Source organism: Furipterus horrens, unplaced genomic scaffold (genome assembly GCF_987537825.1).
Source record: "Furipterus horrens unplaced genomic scaffold, mFurHor1.1.pri manual_scaffold_10, whole genome shotgun sequence".
Taxonomy (NCBI): Eukaryota; Metazoa; Chordata; class Mammalia; order Chiroptera; family Furipteridae; genus Furipterus; species Furipterus horrens.
In genome coordinates this window covers 13,708,164-13,725,498 of record NW_028327180.1, presented here as the reverse complement: position 1 = coordinate 13,725,498, position 17,335 = coordinate 13,708,164, and the positions used below count along the sequence as shown (strand labels likewise).

The window sequence follows — 17,335 nt, the reverse complement described above, 5'->3', positions numbered from 1 at the left end:
TTTCGTCTTTGTCACATATTTCACCGAAAGCAAATGCAGCGAGGTTTGCTCTACAGCTCGTCCCCCTGCTGGAGACCCAGGGCTGCAAGTTCCCCGTTCCGGACGGGGACGGCCGCGGGGACGCGCAGGGCAGCTGCCGGGGGGGAACAGGGGCCGCGCGCGCGCTCAGACCACGCGGCAGCAACCCGCCAGGACGCCTCGGGCTTCCGTGCAGCTGTCTTTAGAAATACAACGGCCGCGTGCTATTGAATTCCTGCCTTTTCACGTTATAAATGCAGACATTGAGAACCAAAGTGAGGCGTTTAACCGCTGCGAGGCAACTCAAAGACTGCTCTTCGCTCGCTGGCCCCGACCCTCTCTCCTGGCACTTACGACATTTTAGCATCAAAGGGAACCTGTATTTTGTTTTTTGTTTTTCACCTTAACCCATCCATTTCTTCCATATCGTCCAGCGTGATCATGCCATCGCCGAGAATGATGTAAAGAAAGCCGTCGGGGCCGAACAGGAGCTGCCCTCCCAGATGCTTTCTGTGGAGTTCGGCGACTTCGAGAAATACCCTGGCGGTTCTCAGATCCACCTGGTGGGGGTTCTTCCTGCACAGGAGGGAGGAAATGATGGCATGACGGTTAGAGCTGCAAGGGGAATCCACTGGAAAGAAAAGAGTACACACCTAGGGAAGCAAACACCTGGCCTGTAAATAGGAAACACATACTTGAAGTGGGGCTAGTAAAAATGACCAAATAAATTACGTGATTTTCCAAGTTTCAGAAGTAGCATGGAAGTTGAAAGGGAATTGAGGTAAGGCACCAACGCTACCTTTTCTCTCATTTCTTTTTAAAGACACACATGAGGTTTTAAGCAGGATGGACATTATGGGTTTAATTATTGTCGTTGTATAGCTATCTATAATTTCTAAACAAGCAAACAAACAAAAAACGATGAAGAGATATAGAGAAAACCAGATTTAAAAATGTTTATGCCTGCCTGCATTTCAGTGATACCTGGATACTGTGTATTCCACAACTCGAAGAATGTGGTCGTGAGGCCCGATGGCCCACCGTTCTTGGTTGGTGGTATAAGACACGTACAGCTTGCCGTTTTTCTTGTAATTGGGGTGGAATGCGAGGCTTAGCAGTCCTCTTTCATCTCCTCCCTGCAGTCAAATGAAAAACACAAAGAATTGCGAAGTTAATTATGTTCTTTATTGTGTTTCAACGGGAACCCCAAAAGAGTCTTTCTTTCTTTCTTCTGGGTAATCTTTGCCCAAACTCTTTTCTTTTCTGCCTTGCCCACTGCACAAAAAGGGCTTATAAAACATTTCGCTTTGCGGAACTCTTTAAGGGTTGGAACAAGCCAGTTGTCTTGTGTGGTTATCGATGCACAGGACCCTTACACCACTTTTGTCAAGTGATTTGTGCCTGTAATCTTGGGAAGCTAGGAAGACAAGTTTAAGTGCTGGGAAGAATTCTCTGCTGGGTTACTAGGTTGCTTGTAGTCCATGGAAGACAAATAAAAAGGTTCATAATCAGCAGTCACTTCTAATCCAAGTCTCCAAAACCTAAAACACAGTGTGGGCTGCCAACTCCCACTGTCTTGGCATTATGTTTAGAAAACAGTTAAATTGCTTGTGTAATATGTAAACCTTTGTTTTACCCCAGAGGCAACTACATTAGTTGTCACAACGATGGTGGTCTGTTCATCATAGCTAGGTAATAAGCAGCTTTGGCCTATCTACATAGAAATGAGGCATTTTTTACATGTATCCCTTCACCACTCAGAGTGTTTCTTTATAGAAGGACGAGGAAATGGGAGGAGAGCTAAAAGCCAGGGCTGGGATGGGGGTGGGAGAAATACTAGAGAGGAAAGGGGACACTAGGAAATAAAAATCCCAAACAACTTTCTTTTGTTATTATGTGACTGTCAAGGACTGTGTACGTTAGGCATGCCAAATGCTGTAACAATTAAAACATCATCATGTTCTTAAATAGAAAGGCATTTTTATCTTTATCTTTTCTGCTAATTCAGCTTGAAACTCAAGATGGTCTTAGCATTTGCTTTATCCCACAAGTAGTCTAGGAATTTCTATAATGAAATCAAAGTATTTAAAGTTACCTAGATCAGAGACTTAAGTTCCTATCCTGGTAAGCCAGTGCGCACTCTCTGTGTAGTCTGACGTTACCCACAGGGGTGAAAGGAGTGACACAGAAATTGAAGGCTGCGAGTACATCACCTTAGACACACTCTTTCATTAAAAACACACCTCCTACGGCAAAAAAGCTATAAATCACTCCCGAGAAGGGTTGGAGGAGGGCAGACCATCTCTGATACTGCAATTCCCTCACAAGGTTATGCCCAGTGACGGGGGCATGTGTGTACGTTTGTTCCCAGAATAGCATCTGTTACTAGCAACGCATAAATCTCTTTGTAGTTTGGATTCTACATGGATTTGAGAATTTTAAGATTTAGGCATAAAAGCTCAGTTTTAGTAAACATTGCTGATTGATTTCCTGGATTAGAGAAAAAAAATGCTATCAATATATGCCATCTAAAGTGGAACCATCCAAACAGTAAGACTGTATAAATAAGAAAGTTGACACAAATATCCCAGAACTACCAAATCGTCGTTCAAATGTCAAAAAAAAGTCAGCTTCTTCATTTGCATATCACAATATGCATAATATTAATCAAAAGAACAATCTCATTGAAGGGTAAGGCTCTAATGACTCATTTATGTATGAGCCTCTATTTTTTAGGATTATCTTGTTATGATGATTTTAATATCAACTTGATGTTGCTGTTTTTCTTTTGAAATCTTCATTAAGCAAATATCTCTGGCCTTTCTTGTGAAACTTTGAAAGCTGGGATGTGTAACTAAGACTGGGCTGCAGAAAAGCCACTGCACATTTAAACCTTCTTGCCAGCTGCATAAGGAGGCCCGGGGGTGGGACTTCGTCTGTGGTTAATTCCTCTTCTGCAGAGACTTCCCTCTGAAGCTGTGAGTGCAGGAATGGTCTACGTTCCCACTCCACAAATGTTTGTGTTCCACTCTAAGGAGCTTTTGTTGAAAGTCGTTCTTTTGTAGTTTTAATCAAGTCATCTGAAATGCAATTGGAGTTGGATCACAACATGGTTTAGAACTGTGCTGGTTGCTTTTCAGGAATTAGAAATGCAGAAATCATGGACTGTGGGGTAGGCTACTGGGAAGAGAGATTTACACAAACCACGAGTGTCACCTGTCACATGAGGGAATTTGGGGCTGTCACTGACATTTATGAAAGTGCCAAATATGAGACATTTGAATGACAAGAAATAAATCAAAACAGCAATTTAAAACATGTCAATAATTTTGAAAATTTCAGGTTATAGATTTACATTTGTTTAATCATTACATATGATTTCCTATTTTTTACATGCAGTTTATTATTTCTGTAAATTAAAAAAAATAATTTCAACCTTAGAGGGAACTTGTAGAGCAATATAAAGAAGGCCCACATACTCTATATCCAAATTCACTAATGGTGAGCACATTTTTGAAATACACTTTTTCATCACATATACATTTATATATGCATATATGAAAGTATATCTTTTCTTTCCTTCCTTTTATATTTGTTTAATCATTGAATGTGATCTCATATCTTTTAAGTCAATGTCTAGGTACAAAGTAGAGTTCTGGTTGGTTTAGAAACATGACTAATTACTCTTTATCAGAGAAATATTAACTTTCATAATCATATTGATGAAAAATTGAATGTATTGTATAAATATCCTAGAGCGTCTCTTGAAATTAGCTTTTCAAGTTATATAGTATAACATGACTCCTAACTGTTCACAGATTGGGAATGAGGGATCTATGACCATCAGGAGAGGAAAGTATTGACAGGCTCACCTCTCAAATGCAAACCTATCTTTGAGGTCTGGGTCATTTTTCAAGCTTTATAGGGAGAAGTATGTTGACTGGCCATTGAAGGCTGAGCTTCGGACCAGGTCAGAAGCCAGAGTGCCAGAAACACCACCAGGCATTTGAGGCCTCGTGGGTTCTGTGGTCGCTTGGCCAGCTCTCCGGGGTCTCAGAAAGCCCTTGTGCCAACGTTACTGACTCTCTTCTTATTCCTTCTCATTCTCTCCCCTCGTTATATGCAGTTTATGGAAATGTCAGATGACGGGACTGCTTCTAGCGAACACCTGGGGGGAATGAACCTTGAGGGCTTAGCTTGGCCATGCTGCTAATAGGGAGAGACACACATCAACAGAAGGGCAAATGGAAGACAGCTCTCAGAGAGACACTGACTTCTAACATTATGCTTTCGCAAACTGTTAACTAATGTCCAGAATGTTTACGCTTACCCTGTGAACAGCAGCAGTTTGCCCAAAAGTGCCCATTATATCGTACTTTGGACTGCATTCTGAATACCGAACGCACTGAGTAGGCACTGTGCTCCTGGGAGTGGACTCTGCTAGACCCAAATGCAAGGCAAGTGATTTACAAACACATTAGGGTTTCCTCTGTCTGGGTCATGCCTTTTTTTTTAACTGACTGAAGTCTCCCCAGAGCATCGTAGACTACATGAGAGCCTCGTTCCCCTTTGCTCAGCCTTCCCAATACTGCATTGACTTCTAGACAGCCCCACCACCCCAAGCACAGATGTCTCCTCAAAACCAGGTAGTCGAATGATTTGAAAATAATATCCCTATACACTTTGGAACTTTGAGATTGAGCCATATTTCCGAGGAAATGAAAACCACTACCACCCGTAGTGACGCTTAATAAGTAGTTAATTGCCATTCAATTATCATTCAGTTCTCAGGATAAATTTCACAGAGTCAACAGAAAAGAGGCAACCCCCCCTCCCAAACAAAGAGTATTTATGACTTTACTCTAAGTACAAGATCAGGTCTAGTCTTATGGTTTTGGAATATATACTCTACCCTGTTGGACAGATCAAAGTTCTGACCACCAGTTGACTGAGAATCCTTCTGGTCTTTGAAGAAAACAAAGTATCTAGTATTTGAAAAAAGAGAAGTAATCACAAAATGATTATACCACAAAGTATTTTTCTTTTTTAAGAGAAATTGTGAAGCATAGTCTTTCATTGTGATATTATTCTGAAGGAAATATTTCCTTCATGCTTTCAGTGTGCTTATTAAAGTTCATTTTTTCTTGATTGCTGGCCTCTTTAAAAATTTTTCTCAGCTCTTTTAAGGAATGTATACTTTAGGAAACTGGACTGGGTGCCCCTGAATAGGAAGCACCATTTTCCATTTTTGCATAATTTTTCGTAGTGACCTTTTTGGCAACTGACTGGCTTCAAATTCAGTAGTCTACAAAGCAGCCCTGTAGCATTGAGAAATCAATGAAACGTCCTTTAAAGTAAACAATGTAGTTCTAAGTTCAAGATATTCCTTGTTATGGCCTTGTCAAAAAAAAAAAAAGTTTGTATTTAACATTTATTCAACAAATATTTATTGACTACCTTACTATGTGTTAGGCATCATGCTTGGTGCTGGGGCTAAGACATAAAAACCAACCCCCGCCCTTAAGGAACCTAGTCTGTATGAAAGCAGATACAAAGTGCAGCTCTGAGCTGTTTTATTCCCACCATACTTTCTTACGATGCTGATTTGCGGGGGAGGCTAAGCAATGCTGCGCTATTAGACATGTACATGCCCAAAGACGAATATTAAAGAAAATAAATAAATATTCTGGGTACCTTTGACACAAAGACTGATTAGTATATTAGCACCTGAGGTTTTTCCACTCAAAACTTGGCAATGAAAAGAAAAAAGGTTCGGTTATGGGAAAGCTAAATTACGTGAAGAATTAGGCAGACTCTGTAAACAGGAAGACCATCTTCTGATTTACGTGCATGACACAGGCATGCGGGTATGAATGAAGACCTCCAGTAGCCTTACTGTCCTCTTAAACATGAAGCAGCTTCTAAGAATTACCATAAGAACAGAGTGGCGGTAATTCTAATTCTCTGTAAAACATATTTTTATTATGAGGCAAGTCATCATGTTTCCTTGATGAATGGTCATTCACATGTCTGCATTTTGTGGGCACTCATCGGGAAAGAAGCATGAGGACTTGGAGACTAACATGGGCCCTCCCTCATGCAAACAAACCTTTCCTTCTCTTAGGCTGGGACCTTTCGCAGTTGGGAAATGTGAAATAGATTTGTTTTAGAATTGTTCGTGCAAACATACTACCAGATTGTATTAGTGTATTAGTTTTCTACCACTGCTGTAAAAAAAAAAAAAAAAAAAAATCACCACAAACTTAGTGGCTGAAACCACACAAGTCTATTATCTTAAACTCTGTAGGTTAGAGTCCAACATAGGTCTCCTTGGGCTACAATAAATGTGTTGGTGGGACTGTGTTCCTTTCTGAAGTCTCTTGGGGATAATCCATTTCCCTTTCCAGTTTCTAGTAGCCATCTGGGTTTCTTTTATGTATCTTCTTTACTCCATCTTCAGAGCCAGCAACAGCGGGCTGAGTCCTTATCCGGCACATCTTGTACCTCTGACCTCCTCTCTTCCACTTTCCAGAACTTGTGCTGACACAGCGTTCAGCCAGGGAGTCCATCCGTCACAGCCTTCATTTCCCTGTGCCATGTAGGGCAACGTAACACGGTCCCAGGTTCTGGAGACTAAGATGCAGACATCTTTTGGAGAAGGTCATTATTCTGCTCACCACTTGGATGTATCGATCTGTTTTTTAGAAAGCATCCTTTACTGATGACTTAGCTTGAGCCCTCTCGGCCATGCCCAACAGTGAGCACCCTGAAAGAGCTGACCGGGGCTGCTCACCTGTAAGGTTACAAGGAGCTGTGGAAGGAAAGCTCTGTCATTGTAAGCGTTCACTTTCAGAATTGCAGAGGACGAGGCAGAGGAGGAGACCGCCTGATGACATGAGCTCAGGACACTTTCATAGATGGACTCAGGCACAGGCAAATCTCCGGGGTTAATCAGAGGGTGCAAGGAAGGGAAAGAGTTAAATGTTAGTACGACTAACTGGAGGATATTAAGCTCACTGCCACTGTATTACTTTGCTTTGTTCATAAGTTTAGAAACACGGTAGAGTATTCTTTCTTTGCAATCCCTGGGAAAGAGGAGAAGCATTGCTTTTCACTGGTTCCCAAGTCTAATTTAGTCTCAGAAGAGGAGTCAGTCCCCTGAGGAGCCCCAGTTAGCTTGGGGAGTTGTTGCATGATTTGTTTCTGTGATAAAACAAAAAAATATATTTGGTCTTTATCCCCAGTTCCTGGCACAGGGCTCCTAAAACCATTGGGATTTCCTGAATGCTGCGAGTATCTTTTGTTATTCATAATGAACCCCTGTCAGCCTTACAGGAGTTTTATGCTAATAAGGTGACTTGGTGGGTCCCTGGAAATCTTCAGGATGGGGGCTGGTAGCTGGAGGAACCAAAAATATGTGATACAGGATTGTAACTTTCAGCCTCACCTCCACCTGCCCCCAGCCTGCTGGGAGTGGGGGAGGACTGGAGGTTGAGTTCAGGCAGCAATGGCCAGTGACTTAAGTGACTTAATGAATGATACCTATTTAGTGGAGCCTCCATAAAAACCCTGAACAATGCAGAATGGAGAGCTTACGGGTGGTCCCCACATGGAGGTGCCGGGAGGGTGGTGCCCCTGAGGAAGCATGGATGCTCCCCGCCCCTGGCCCCAAACATTGCTTCGTTCATGACCTTTAAAATAAATCAGTAATAGTATGTAAAACACTCTCCTGAGTTCTGCGAGTTGTTCTGGTGAATGACCGAGCCCCAGGCAGGGTGCTTAAGCAAAACCCTGAATATATAGTCAGATGGCCAGAAGTGTGGGAGGCCGGGGCACCCCATTTGTCGTTGGTGCCCAGAGTGGTGGCAATCTGTGGGGCTGAGCCCCTTCATCTCCGGTGACTGTCAGGATGGCGTCACAATTGAATGCGATTGTTGGGCATCCAATTGTTGTCGGATAACTGATTGGCAAGAGAAAAAAATCTTATCTGATGTCAGAAAATATTACCTCCCATACCCGCCCCAAAAAACAGAGGTTCCTTAGCCCATCCCCCCCTGTAGGGAGAAGGCAATCATGAACAACTACCGAACTGCACTGAAGTTAAAGTTAGAGAATAAACAAAATAATATGGAAGGCTTCCTTTCATACCAATCTTACTTTGGAACTCAACAGTTTTATAAAATATCCTGTGTCATTTTATCATTCACTCTCAGCTTTTCTTACCTTTGCTGTTCTCTGAGGGTGAAACCAGTCATTGAGGACCTATCCCTTATAGGACTAATTCTCCCCCTTCCTTTAACATTTCCCTCTACTTTTCCAGGCTTGACTTTTCTTTTGGGTAAGTCTTTCACTCACTGGAGTCATTCTCTGGTTTCCTGAGGATGGAAGGCTGAGGACCAGCTCATCTCTTCAAGGTCCCTTTCTGATTAACGGTATTTACCCGCCGCTCCAGATGCTCTAAGAAAGTACATATGATTTTCAGATACTGGCCAGACCCAGGCTCGCCTCCGCCTCACTCCTCTTCAAATGCAGAGCTGCTAGGAAGTACCCAGCAAGTCAGTGGTTTTAGGGAGTGTCTCATGGGGTATACAATGTCTGGTATGTAGCAATCGATCTGTGTCATATGTGTGTTTAGGATGACACATTTTCTCTTCCAAAGGTGGCAAATGCAAAGACAGCTTCGAAAATGTACTAATGTTGAAATGTATTCTAGATGGAGACCAATTACCAGAAAGTCCCACTAGCTTTCTTCAATGATTCTCTTCCCCACTCTCTTCAAATATAAACAAAATAAATCAGTCACCCAGGGTCTGGGTTACAACCTACACAGAAAGAAGGCACTAGAAGTGGTTATTTTCTAGAATTTCTAGTTTCCCAGCTGCTGCTTATTCCATATACGAATGTTCTTTTCACATCTCATGCCTATAGGGTACAATGTACATACATACTCAGTTATATACGTCAACATGATTATGGTTACAACAGTTGATTAATGTACATGATTTATTTTGTATAAGCTATGTATTTGTCAAGTGGAATTAAATCTCATATTTGTATTTTTCCCTGGGCTTTTTACCTGTTTGAACTGTGACCTTCGACACACTATGGCATATTAGTTAATGGATTGCTTGTGTCTTTTGCCCTGTCTAGGTAGTGGTTAGCTGCTGTAAGGGTGAGCCTTCGCTATACGCTGCCCAAGGAATCCAGCATGATATCAGGGAATGGTTTGAACCCTAGGGACTATGTGTCTCAGTATTTGTCAAGTATTAACAATATCTGTGATTTTCCAAAGTTCAGTTCTCCAAAACATCTTCTCTAAAAGATAAAATGCTTCAATAAAATCAAACCATGAAATACCTATTTGAAATAATAAAATAACAAAATAAGTAAAATGACAAAAAGTCTAAAGTCTTCTCAAAAACAAAATCCTAGCACTAAGTATCTTTTAGAAAAAGGAACATTTATAGAAAAATTGGCAACACATAGACGAAGCAAAGCTCTCATGCTTGTGTGTTTAGGCTTCATGAAAATAAATTCAAGGTTTCACAAAAAGTATAAGAATGTTTATGGGAAATTTAAAATAATAAAAATGGCGATTTAAAAAGCTTTGTAACTACACTTAACTCTTCTATTACAACCTACAGGTGTAATACTTCTTAGACCTTAGATTTTTGAAAGTATACATTTTTAGACTAAATTGCAAAAGGGTAAATATTGGGCTGTTATATTGCTAGACATGGCAAACCCTCAGATACGTAAATTAAGAACTAGATTAATTCTCTAGACTGTACGTTTCCTGAAGGCAGGGCCTCATCTTGGTATTTCTGGTGTCTTACAAAGGATCTCAGCTATAGTAGAAACGATGTCATGAAAGGTCACGTGTATTGTGCTCTTACTGTGTGTCAGAGAGGATGCTAAGTATTTGCCAAGCATTATCTTCTTCAACTTCATTACAACTCTAGAGTTCAACGCTATTTTATATTATCCTTATTTTCTGGGTAAGGGATTTGTGTAACTTGAACATGCACAACCAGAAGTGGCAGAGATTCTCTGGGATTGGAGGACAAATAATACCAACTATTGTTACATCACCCCACCACATATATCCTAAATGAAGCAATGAGCCAACAAAGACTAGATTGTCTTCCCCCATCACTACCCGTTGTTCTCGGACCGAGGTTTCCAGAACTCTCCTGGGGAATGAAACGAAGCTTACAGCTGAGTCATTTTCACTTGTGTGAAATATAATAAAGCTTATATCTGTCATGTTAACACAAGGGTTCACTTCGGTTTTAGGGCAATGTGCCAATAAACAGACAACCTGGGTGGGGGGATCCTGACTTGTGTACTTTTTTGTGGCACACATACTCTGCACAGCTGATCTCAAGTGAACAACTTGATGTCACCGACTGGTGTGCGGGGTGAGGAGCCACGCACAGTTAGCTTTCACAAACCCATGACAAGCATCGTGGGATTTCTGTTCTTCTCCAAACCCCTTTGATTCTTTCCTTCCATTGTTATTTTGCTCTTTTCTTTTTTCTCCTGTTTTCAAATTTTTCTCGTACCTGTTCCTTTCAACATGAAGCACCCAAATCTTTTGGGAAATTACACTGGGGTTTAACTGATTAAATCAACCGTTAATTAAACATGAAAGAAAAGGTATCTCTTTCTATATTTTTCAATGACACATACATAAAAACTAGCATACCACCAAGAAGTGAGCAAAACACTCTACAGCCCTTTCAAGGAGTTCATTTGGTTAGTTAATGGGGGAGAGAGGCAAAAGAAAACTCTTTGCTAAATATCTTTACTCTCTCGCAGAAGGCTGCTCAGATAAGTGAAGTCACTCTGTAAGTTCCAATGTGGTATTTGAACTGAAATTATAGCTATTACAACAGAGATAGGAGAGCTCTCCTTAAATTCCATTGATCCATGATAGGAGATTTTGGTAGAGAATATGTAGCCCTACATTTTAGTCTGATAAGGAATGCATTTAAATTATGTAGGAAGTATTATTATCTTGCTGCCTACCATCCAAAGAACTTTTGGACTTCAGAAAATTGCAGGCATGGAAAGGCACATTTATACCTATATTTAGCATCAGGCTCACCACATAGTTTTGATAATGATCTGTCTATATCTCTTCAGGAGATTTAGATGGTATATGTTACCAGTGGCTTATTAATTAATGACTTGCAAGACTTGAAGTAATCCGAATTCTTATTTTAGAGTTGAAACATACATGCTTGGCCACTGTAGGAATATTACTTTTTTTTTAGTTAAAAAATGTATACGGTGTTTTTATCCTCTAAACTTAGACATAAAATAATGCCTTTAGAAAACAAAGCAAAGGAGTAGTGGAAACAAATCGACCCCAAAATGTGTGTGTTCTCTAATAATACTGATGGCAAATCACAAGGATATTTTCTCCCACATCCAAAACAAACTCTATGTAAAAATGCACTTCCACGATTTAGATATGCATTCTTAATATTGGCAAACAGTTGTAAAAATTACCTCAGAGCAACATTTACACATATTTATATAAACAAGATATATTTATATAAATAAGGTACTGAATTTAGATTCAGACTTGGATATCCAATTAGAAACTAATGAAGAATATAAGCTTGCCCAAGGATTGTGTAAGAATACGCATATTGTTAAAAAAAAATACACATATCCTCCCAAATTAGAGAATGCTACAGAATAAAGGAGAGTTTGATTATGTTTGGGGAGTTTCAATTTTTGCTTTTCTTACTCTCTTCAGGATTTCCTTCTTAGGATCATTCTTAAAATACAAACATTTCAAAAAATTATTAAATTGACAAATATGGAACAAACCTTGTTGAAAAGCAAATAATTCCTTTGGAACAAGGAAGACAATTTAGAAAATGCTTTAACTTCTTGACCCCCACCCACACACACACCAAATTTATTTTGCTTGATGGGTAAGAAAAAGAAGGTGTCCTATTGTCTTGCAGCTTGGAAATAGCTTTCTTAGGATGACTTAGACACCTATAATAAAGAAAACTATTTTTTCCCAGTTTATTAATAAAAGTCTTATGAGCATAAGGACTATTAACTTTTATAAGAATAAAAGTAAATTTTTAATGGAATTATTTGGAATATTAAATTTTTGTATTAAAAACGAATGAAATAAAATGGACTCATATGATTTCATTTACCATCTTGATAGCTAAAATCTCTGTGGCATAAAGTCTGACCATTTTGTTTTAAACCTTAAACCCCAAAATATAAAGTATGTTTCCTTGATAGTTTCATCTGAATTATACCATTGTAGTTTAAAAAATGCCTTTTTTCCTCCTGTCAGAAAATGGAACAAAATTGTTTTTAATGAATCTGACCTCTTGCTTTTATAAAGTTTGTTTTTTAAGATGTGTGGCTAATGTCGTGGTCATGCAGCTAAAGGCATTATCTTCACATCATTATATAGAAATATAACCCTAGTATATTTGAATTTCTTAGTCATGTTTCACTGCTTTGTCTTATTATGTATTTCCTATTGTTACTCTGAAGAAGAACTCAAATTGACTTATACGAGAACAAACATTAAACAATTAAGTAAGATTATTGCTTTCAAAAAGAAACCTTGAAAAAAAAAAAACCCAACAGTTTAGACCACCAAGAAGCACTAATAAATTTAAGAAAATATGAGGTTTCCTCTATTGTGACTTCTCTTGAGAAGTTATGTAATAGATTGCTGGAACTTCAAGGTCATATAAAAATTATGGTAGTTTTAAAATTATTTTCTGAGTAGAGTTTGTGTTTACGTGATTTATATGTCAGTTAAGCTTGCAATGTACCAAAAGAACAAAATCAAATTCTTTGACTCTTTGATATTTTCATTAGTCACTATTTTCCAAAATGATCAAATGCAGAATTTTAGCAACACTAGACTAAAAAACGATCAATCTAACCATCCATCTTTATATTAAAAAATCATTCTAATTCTAAAATATCAGTAGTTACAAATCAACATTTAGAAAACAAACATTTGCCATGCCTCAGATATCCAACTTAAGCAACCCTTTTTCATGTTTGGTATATTACATACTTATACTAATTCTGAATAAAAGCAACTAATATATACTTCTTAAAATGCATCTTTAATATTAAATTATGTAAACTTTAAAATGTAAAGTTTTGCAGTTTCATGTTTTCTATAATCAGGACACTATGCTATTATTCCATTAAGATAAAATAAGTGTAGGGAGTTACATATATTATGGGGGTCTGAAAAATCTGAAGTCCATCTTAGAGATAGGAAAGTAATTATACAATCAGAGTAGGATTTATGAAGAAAGACTAAAGGAGGGTGGGTTGGATTTCTTAGGTTTAAAAACAAATCTGAGTACCCTTAACTTGCTCTAAATACATGAAGGTTTATTTTAAGGAGGACAGCGTCTGGCTGTTCACCTTTTCCATGGAACTTTTACTAGTAGGTATTGTCAATGCAAAGGGAGCTGTGTTCCCTATAATTCTTAACATAATGGAAGTATACTTTACATATCTAGGGATAATATAATTTTGGACCAAAAGGCAGAACTTGGGGGGAATTTCTGATATTCAAATTGCATGAGATTGCGTTCTTAGTTAACGGAGGGAAGAGCCAAACAGTGACAGGCAGGTCAGTTTCCCTAATATGTTCATAATTTAACATAATAAAGCAATTCAGACAAAATGGATGGCACATTAATGCCGCCTCTCTTCATTCACAGAATCACCACCGGAGAGACAAGTCCCTGGTTCTATACTGCAGGGCAAATGAAGTGTTTATTATGAAGGCTGCACCTTCCTACCACCAGCCCCTACTCTCTTCAACATCTACGTCATTATCGCGTACCCTCGCTTCCTGCACAGACTTCTTCTCCGATTCCAGCACTCTGCTGAGCCATCAGGCGGCGACCACGGTAAGCCAACTGTTGCTTCTGTGTCATGGTGCCTCAAATTCCTGTTCACTGGTGCTATAGGGAATGGACTCAGGGGTCTCGATGGCCTAGGGTGGCAATCTGGCTCCTCCACTTGTTGGCTTTTTGACGTGGGAAGGTTACTTAGCTCGTCTGTGTCTCAGTTTTATCATTGTCAAAATGGAGGCTATTTTTTATCCCATTGGTAGTTCTGAAGTAGTCAAAGGACAGAGCGTCCAGGGGGCCTGCATGCGCTGTTGCCGCCCAATAGAAGTTGGCCATCGCTGCTCTGCACCACGGCCAGGCTAGTGCATTCTAGCTGGGGTGAGAGACTCTGAACAAGCGTGCAAATACATATATACGTTTTGAAGAGGGCTATGAAAGAAAAGAGAGGGAAAGCAGGCTGGGGGAAGTCTTATGTAGAGCATGGCATCAGGGAAGGCCTCTCTGAGGGTGTACATTCAAGCTGAGGCTGCAAGAGGGAAGAAAATTCCAAGTAAAGAAAGAACAGCATCTCCCAGAGAGACACGTAATTGAGTCTGATTCTTTGGGAAGAGGGAAGTGTCAGGGAAGAGGACAGGAGTCCATACACTGTCCCATTCTCACTCTCTGACTGGGGAGAGTTTTCTCTGAGGGCTCATGTCAACAGAGGGGATCGAGGGTGGTTTCTCTATACTGGGGCTGGGTTTGAATCCTTGCTTTCTGATTTACAGGATCTTTGGCTTTGGGGGTAGCTTAGCACCTTTGAGCTTCAGGTTTTTTTTCTTCTTCTTCCTATTGTACATGAATTATAACTGCTACTTCATAAAGTTTCTTTTTAAGTGAAAAAGACATAAAATAAAATATTTAACTTACTAACAGCCAGCTGGCAGTATTAGCTATTCACTTCTCAGTTCTTTTCTTCCTCGTGGCAGAGGGTGGGAGTGGCCTTGTAGTTCATGCACAGGACAGTGGGTGATAGGAGCACTGTCCTTAAATGTCAGGGGAAACAGAGTTTAAGAGTATATGCAGGGATCAATAATCATTTATTTGTTTGATTGTTCTGTCAGACTTATAACCCCAAACCAAGATGCCTCCCTTAAAATATATAAGGTCAGCTCTAAAAGAAATGATAATTCAATTTTTCCACCTAAGCACTTGTAATTTTTTCATTTTGATAGAAAAAAGTGTTTTTCCCCATTTTGATGGTATCAAGTGGACAACTATAGTTGGATGAAGTATTTGATTTTTTTCCCCTTATTTGATGGCACATGTGGCAAAACGACTTTAGGAGTGAGAGTCCTAGTAGGGCCACTGCTGAGGGCACTTAATTCTCCATGTGTGACATTTGCAGCAAAGCTACTTGTTTTACTGTGTATTTTTAATATTTGAAATCAAAGGATCCAATTAAGAAAGGCCTTTTTATACATAAAATCTAAATTTACATAGACCTATTTAATTATGTCAATAAACAAGGATACTTATATTTATGAATATAAAAAAATAAACAAATATATTAGCAAAAACTACGTAAGTATTTCAAGAATCATCATATTAACAGAGCAAGTTTCTAGAAGCAGCAATTCATCAGCCTAATTATGACATACACAAATTCATCAGCAATATCAAAAAATTGCCTTATTCTGCTCTTTCTTAAATAATTACAGATGCAAAAAACATATTGTCTTTTATGTTACATCTATATGCTTGGTTAGTGTAGGGCATCAGGAAATACAAAATTACCTATCAAAATTAATATGCATGATATAAAATGTTTAAAGGATTTTTCCTTACACTTATAATGAATATTAAAAATCCAAGTGTCTGGGAACCCATATTTTATATGATTTAAAAAATTATTTTTTTTAATTGGAAAATTGACAATCTTCCCATCATGTGAGAAACAGTAGACTATCATGGATACAAGGAGATATTATTTTGTATGATAGCATACATCATTCCAGAACAGTCTAGAGCAGGAAAGAGCCTGAGATAGGACTGCCCTGCCCGATGCTGGGAAGACTGGCATCCATTGCTGTTGAGCTGGTTAAACACAGGTAAAGCTAAGTTTTCTTTGAGTCAGTGAATTTCCTCATATGAATGTAAATGAAGGTAGGGAAACCATGGACAAGATGAAGGACAGCTTGTGTTCCTTCTTTGGCTACATGAATTTTTGGTTTCTACTAGCTGTGTGTGATGGTAAGAAAAGCCTTACCCTGCTTCCTTCCCACGGGTTTGTAAATGACTTAACACCTTACCTCCCGAAAACCATTGCAAAACAAAACAAAACTTTCTGACTCTCATGAAAATAAGTCCAAATGACTGAACAGGGAACATGCAGCCCTTTCACAGGATGGCCCCCGCCTCTCTTTCTAGCCTTGGTTCTGCCATTCTGTCTCATGTTCTTATTCCTGCCACAGTCAAGTTCGATGCGCCCTGGGCTTCACATCCCGAAGCCTTTACATTTGGTCCCTCCCTCTGTTTGAACCCCCATCTACATAGTTGCTCAGGAAGAACCCCTCGGCAATCTTCTCTGACTTGAGTTCAGCATGCCCTTCTCTTTACTCCCGAACACTTTCCATACTATCATATCATTTTGTGTTGATTATCCTTACCAGTCTTCCTACCCCGTAGAGAACTCTTGAGTGGAAATCCAGTCTTACTATTCTTTGTATCCCAGCACTTAGTCCAATGGCTGCAGCTACTAGGCTCTCAAATATTTGTTGAGTGTATGAATAAAAGACAAGACTATTAGCTCCATCTCATGTATTATGCATATCTTTACCCCACACTCTTCTAAGGCTCAATTTTATCAATGAAGTCATTTAAAAGAATTCATTTAGAAAAGGTACTAGCATAAAGCTTCAGTAGTAATAGACTGTTAATGACTTCCACTTTGTAATAGTAGAACAAAGCAGCATATTGCTAAAATATACAATAAGCAGTATGAGAGGTTTCCCTCTGACAGCAAGAAGTGAATGGTCTATAAACTATTAATCTGAAATTGTTTTTTGGGCTGTAGACTAATTCAATCAGTAGTTCAGACCAAAAATAAAGTTCATTATTTCCCACTATGAGTTTTAAGAAAATTTGCGCTTTACTACCATGTTGTTTTTCATAATAAATGTGTAAAAGAAAACTAAAGATAATATGGTAATCTTAGAGTTACTTCCTAAGATTAGTGTTACTAGAAAACATCAGGTAAAGTGAAGTATTAAGGGATAACACCAGAAAATTTTTTTCTTTATAACTATTTGTCCAGAGCTTCAGAGCAAAAACACTAATAAAAGTCAGTCATCATTATGATGTCATTTTCATAATTTCCTTAGAAATAAACTAGCAAGTACAAAAAATATTTATAATGTACGACATCATCTATGTGCCTTTCCATTGCTTAAACTTCGGGT

At 39.0% G+C, this 17,335-nt stretch overlaps 1 protein-coding gene across 1 annotated transcript in view; it reads right to left on the bottom strand.

Moving 5' to 3' along the window:
* Window positions 1–17,335, bottom strand: part of HHIP (hedgehog interacting protein) — a 78,924-nt gene that overhangs the window by 22,082 nt on the left and 39,507 nt on the right. Inside the window, exons 5-6 of the mRNA XM_090288650.1 lie at window positions 1,003–1,154; window positions 421–594 (exon numbers count right to left, since the gene is read on the bottom strand). Coding sequence (XP_090144776.1) covers window positions 421–594; window positions 1,003–1,154 — 326 coding nt within the window. The remainder of the gene's footprint in view (window positions 1–420; window positions 595–1,002; window positions 1,155–17,335) is intronic.